General features: G+C 36.0%; 1 protein-coding gene across 2 annotated transcripts; it reads right to left on the bottom strand.

Annotated features, from left to right (window-relative positions):
- Positions 1-529: 529 nt before the first annotated feature.
- On the bottom strand, positions 530-4,488 carry clic3 (chloride intracellular channel 3). 2 transcript variants are annotated; one of them, XM_067483746.1, is made up of 7 exons: positions 4,330-4,488; positions 4,051-4,147; positions 3,213-3,322; positions 2,606-2,731; positions 2,384-2,490; positions 1,816-1,991; positions 530-1,611 (listed from the first exon to the last, which is right to left on the bottom strand). In XM_067483746.1, the coding sequence occupies exons 2-7, from the start codon at positions 4,084-4,086 to the stop codon at positions 1,447-1,449; spliced, it is 720 nt and encodes a 239-aa protein (XP_067339847.1). In that variant the 5' UTR covers positions 4,087-4,147; positions 4,330-4,488; the 3' UTR covers positions 530-1,446. The 2 variants fall into 2 exon arrangements, with proteins under 2 accessions (XP_067339847.1, XP_067339848.1); XM_067483747.1 differs by lacking the exon at positions 4,330-4,488 and adding an exon at positions 4,265-4,306.
- Between the last annotated feature and the right edge of the window lie 1,495 nt (positions 4,489-5,983).

Raw genomic sequence — 5,983 nt, 5'->3', positions numbered from 1 at the left:
ATCAAACGTAGAGTTGGTGACGTTGAAAGTGCTTGGCCAATCAGAAACGAACTAAACATCTAATTTTCCTGTTTGCGAGATTAAAAGGAAACCTTCGAACAAATATCTTCAAACAACGTCACATTTTCATAACAAAAGCAGTAATTTTTTAAATGTGTGTATCAGTAGCACAGCATCACATTGTTAAGTTTTAAAAGTATTGTTATAATTAAATCTGAATGTAGTTATTTAAGTGTTCAACTATAACTATAAGCGCCAACTATACATGTAGGCTACCACACCAGTTTACAGAGGCTTTTAGTCCACTGCATTTATTTGACAGCTACAATTACTAGATACATTGTTCATTAAAATTTTTATGAATATATAACGTAAATGGCATTATTTACATAAAACAAATTTCCTAAGAATAGACTATATAACTTAATTTAAATTATTACCTTGATGGCTTACATGTACACTTACATGCAGCCTATATATAACAATGAACCTATGGATTTTAGCTGTTTCATAATAACAAATCCACCTGTTGCTTTTTGTTTTTATTAAACCTGTTTTAAATTATTTCTGTTCATAGAGACAGACAGGCATGCTAATATTTCATGACACATTTCACAATATGAAGAAAGTTGATGGACTACTCACACAGGTACAATTATATGCAAAAAGCAACAACAGCAATTCTTTGAAATGTAAATATTTGTGTCCAAAAACAATATATAAAATATTCATGAAAGAAAATGTTGATCTTAATGTTCCTTAATTCTTTATTAATGAAATGGCCTTCTAATTGGATTGAACTGCCATTTTCTTTCAAATTCAATGTCACTTTATTATTTTACAATTATTTGCTTCATTCAAATTGCAGCACATATACACTCTCATCCATTAATCAATTTAAATTATTTAAAAGGTTAAGGATATGCATTAATTCTGTTCTATTGTCAGTTTAAAAACATTGCTCTTTAGCTTAACTGCCTTATATTATTAAATTGTTATTAAATTCCTGATCATGAAAAATGATATACATTTATTTTCTGTTTTACCTTATTTACATCTAAACGTTATTATATGAAATCAACACAGAGTCAATGGTTAAGTACAATACACACATATGAAGTGAGATAAAATTTTAAAGTGGTTTTAACCCTCACAGGGAATGAATATGAAATCACATCAGTACAAACAGAGCATGCAATTGTACATACAATATATACAAATACAAACTTTAGGCAAGTTTTATGTGGCAATTTGTGATTCTAAAACTACTAGAGTCCAATACATGAAAACTCAATTATTTATAGAAAGTTAAGTATTGAACAAACTGCCATTGCAAACTATTTTAGTTAGCATTCTCACTATGTTGCTAAAAAAAAATAAAACATGTCGGTTTTAATGCATTTTGTCTTATTTTTCTGTCTTACTCTCTGATTCTGATCATCTGATTTATTTATTCAGATACTTGGCCACAGGTTCATATGCTAGGAGGATCTCTGAGTCATGTGGGCAGGTCTGGCGAAACTCATCTCTTTTGTAGGCATTTTGCATGTAACATGTCAGACCTTTTAGCTCTGCAGGGATGTCAAAGTTTCGGTACTGCTTACATACCACCTTGGGAAAAAAATGTTTTAAAATGGTATCATTTGCAAAAACAAATCAGTGTATTTAGGTAAAACATCAGAAGTAAAAGTCAGTAGCTAAAATGGTAAAATGGTAAACAGATCTTTTTCACTCAAGTAAAAGTAAACGCATTTCTGTCCTTTATGGTATAAGTAAAGTACTTGTACAAAGAGTGAAGAGACAAATTCTGCTCACCTTGATAATGTTGAGCTTTGGAAGCAAGTTGCAGTCTGCCAAGGTCAGGGACTCACCATCCAGGAAGAGGCGTGTGGATTTATTGGCATTCGGGTTCTGGTCCAGCTCATAAGGTAAGGGCGTCTCTAGGTACATGTTCAGCTTCACTAGAGTTAATAGGAATTTCTTCTCTAACACTGAAACAGACAGGCAGGTGTTATATTTAATTCAACTTGATTTATATAGCGCCAATTCACAACAAAGTCATCTCAAGGCACTTTACAGAATAAAGTTAAGACTATAAAGATGTACAGAGAGAACCCAACAATTCCCCCTTGAGCAAGCCCTAGGCAACAGTGGAGAGGCCCCCCCCCCACCCACCCCCACCCCCTCTTTAACGGAAGAAACCTCCAGCAGAACCAGGCTCAGGGTGGGCGGCCATCTGCCTTGACCGGTTGGGGTGTAATGAAAGTGAAGAGAAAAAAGAAAAGAGCAAAAGAGCAACAACAGGTCACAGTCTCCATCATGTGGATACATACAACAAGAAACAGAAAATAATTAACATTTGTTTTTGAACTAATGCCCTTACTGTCATTTACAGCAGGATTGGGATTCTTTATATATGCTGAGAACTTTCGGAAAATGTCTTCTCCAGCACCAATGGACTCTTTGTATCGACAGCACAATTTTGGATATCTGCCAATTGAAAGATTGAAGGGGCAACAATGAACAAGTTATTTCATGTGTTTCAAGAACTGAAGTACTGAGCTTATATGTCTGTATGTTGAAAAAGAAAAAATAGGCTGCTCACTCTGGTGGGGCTAAGGTCTCCTCCAGGAACTCTTCAATCTTGTTAGTATCTGTTTTGACCTCACCATTGTAAATGAGGAAGGGAGGCTGAGACCCTGGAGCTAAAGCCTTCAGCACATCAGGTGCCCTGCAAGAAAACATGCAATTTTTGGCTTTCCAAATGTAGTCTGGTGAGACAATGAACACCAGATCCCTATCACACAGCAAATTTCTTTCACAGTTCCTTCTTTTTAATTTTAGATACATTTCCCATTTTGTGGTTCAATATCGCTGTTTCACTGACCACTCTAACTTCTCTGCACTGTGTCCCTGTGAGTTGCAGGACGGCATCAAAATATTTAGTCTCAAAGGCATCTGGGACACTTTCACTTGCAGAAAGTCTTCATTTTCTGATTATTCACAGACTTCTGTTTTCCAGGGCACTTATTTATTTATTTTTTCAAGTGTGTAGGACACTATCTCTGTCACTTAAGGGCACCAGCAGCATTTGGGTCTGAACAATACATTTTCTAGTTAGACCCTATCTGAACTGAAATGGATGGATGGATGGATGTATCCTTTGCTTGAGAGCAGCACATCTATGGAAAAAAGAAACATTTTGCTCTCACCTCTTCATGTCTACAGTGTTGAGCGTAAAGTCGACTCCCTTTAACCAAAGAATCATGAAAAGTCTCTGACAGAAAGGACAGTTCCCCACACTTTCAGCATCCACACTGGCCTGACGGAGAAATAATTTGTTATAAACACATACATTTGTCACTGATTACAGGTAAACACGATGGTTGTGTAATAGCACCCATGTAAGCTGGTTCTGTCATCAGTGCAGTACTCTGTTTGAGGGCACAGTAATTCTTGTCAAGCCTCTTCTAAGTTGATGAAAAACCAACCACTCATGAATTTCAAATAGAGGGTTGAGGCTTCTTTACACCCAGATTAAAAAACAAACAAACAAGAATAAACATTATTTAGTATTTGTTTTATGTCTAATTTTTATGATGTAGTATAATATTCACTACAGACTGAGTATTGATTCACAGGCTTGTTTTGAAGCAAAAGGAATTTTTGGGGCGGGCAGCATACAGGTTTCCAAACTTGAAGGGCTTCTTTTCAGTTTCCACTGTTCACCTGTTTTTTAAATTGCTACAAGAATCAAGCACAAAACAGCACTGATATATTTTATCAAACACTTTCATAAGCTGAAGCGATGTCTGAAAGTCCTAGAAAAATAATAAAAAATTAACAAAGTATTGATAATTGATACTGAAATGGAATCTGATTGCTTTTTATCTTTGTTTGTGTTCTTAAATAGCCACAAAAATTAAAATATTGATTCTATTCTATTGTTGGAATAGAATTGAAATGGCCATATTGAATAGATAGCATTTCTACCTTATATTTCACATATATAGTGTGATTTTTGACAACAAATCACAACGTAGGACTTACCTTGACGAAGAGTTCAATCTTCGGGGCCTGTGCCATCTTTTCTTTCTCTTCTTTTTCTTTATGTCTTGTAATGTCCACCTCTATACAGGACTTCTCTCTGTCAGAGATAAAGATGATTCTAATTGTTGCAATGTAATATTTTGCAGTCTCATTCCTTTACTCTCTATATCTCTATCTCTCTCTCTCACACACACACACACACACGCACACATACCCTCTCTCTGTCTCTTCAAAGATGGTGATAAAGCTAGTGGTAAGACCACTGAAGCATTTACTCACACTGGTGGTCGCAGTCAGCACCGAATGCCAGATCACTGCTTTATCTTCTTTAGACGTGTAATTTTTTTAATTTCCACTGTTTTACTTGACGCTCAGCCTCCACTCTCTCTGCTTTTCCCTGCGTTGTCTCTGTGTTTTGTTCATCCTCTAACCACACCTGTCGAGGCCTACTCCCCCCTCCAGCTTTTCCAGTCCAACCAGTAAATCTGGATTGCTCCTCTCAGCCATTCAGCCTTCCAGCATATTCTCAAAAAGAAATCTGTCACAGAAAATCTGTTACCGTCTTGCATTTTTCCATGTTGGTCTAAATCTCTCTCTGTCTGTCCAGGTGGTGCATAAGTGCATATGGTTAACATATGAGAAGTGGGCAAATTGCAGTATTTAGAAACCACTACACGATGAGTTATTAAAAAGATCATTGCATGTAGAAGTAAATAAACAAACAAAAAAAACATTACACCAATATTTTAGTAAAAAACAATGACAATCTATAAAGGCCACTGAAAAATGTGTCAGTGGAACTTGTGGATCCTTGCTGGAGGGTTTTCATCTCATCCAGGCACAACAATATTTGTGAAGTTTGGCACTAATATTTAACTCACAGCTTTTATTCCAGTTCAGCTAAGAGGCCAGTCCACAAACTAAGGAAGCTTTAATATTTCTTTATGGATTTTTCTGTATGCTTGGAACATAGCCATGCTGAAACAGGGATGGATCTATGTCAACGTCAACACTAGGCTGACATGAGGAGGAACAAAGCTGCAAGCTAAGAGGAGATAAAGATCGTTAGTCAGACTTAAACAGATCAGTGGAGATTTGGCTGAAACCAGATAGTGTCATTCACTGGGCGAGGAAGCATAAGAAAGGAAATCACATGGGTGTGATTGTCAGTTAAATGTCGCTTTGTTCTGTAGAATTCACAAGGGTATTTATTAAAGTAATTTACCATTTATGTACAGTACATCAGTACAAATGAGTACAAAGTAAGAATATGAAAAATGAAGGTAACAGTATTGACATAGACAGACCAAGAGACAAAATCAAACAATGAAAATTGTTTTTCCACCCACAAAGAGAAGTGAGTCACCTAACGATCCATTAGAGAAAAGTTTGTGTCTGTGAACCTCTGGCCTTGATTCATCATAAAGAAAATATTTGTGCATAAAATTCTCAGAATATTGTATAAATATTTACAATCAAATAGGCCTCCTGGCTTTTGCCCAGTTGGTGATTCACGGTTACCCAAGAACAAACAATAGGCAAAGCTCATTCAAAAAGAACTGCACTCATTCTGCAGGGGGCTGACCTCTTGTGGTCCTTTATTATATTACATAGCAACACTGAGACGTCTGCTCACATTTTCAAAATACATTATAGCAACTAGCTGTCAAAACATTTAAACAAAGCTAGAAAAGATGCGTTAGACAGTGTTAAATTTAATATATAAGATGACTGCATAGAAATACAACCCACACACCTTTTTTTTGTCCAAATACAACCCGCACAACAACATTATACATTTCAACACAGTGAAAACTTCATGTGGACTCACATGAATTTATGACCTGTTATGTAATGCTGATCTTGAGAAATAGTTTAGTTTGCTAATTTCTGCGTCGTCTGCTTATTCTTTTCTAAGTTTAAACAAGGCTAA

This window comes from Channa argus, chromosome 18 (genome assembly GCF_033026475.1).
Source record: "Channa argus isolate prfri chromosome 18, Channa argus male v1.0, whole genome shotgun sequence".
Taxonomy (NCBI): domain Eukaryota; kingdom Metazoa; phylum Chordata; class Actinopteri; order Anabantiformes; family Channidae; genus Channa; species Channa argus.
This window is presented reverse-complemented; position numbering and strand designations above follow the sequence as displayed.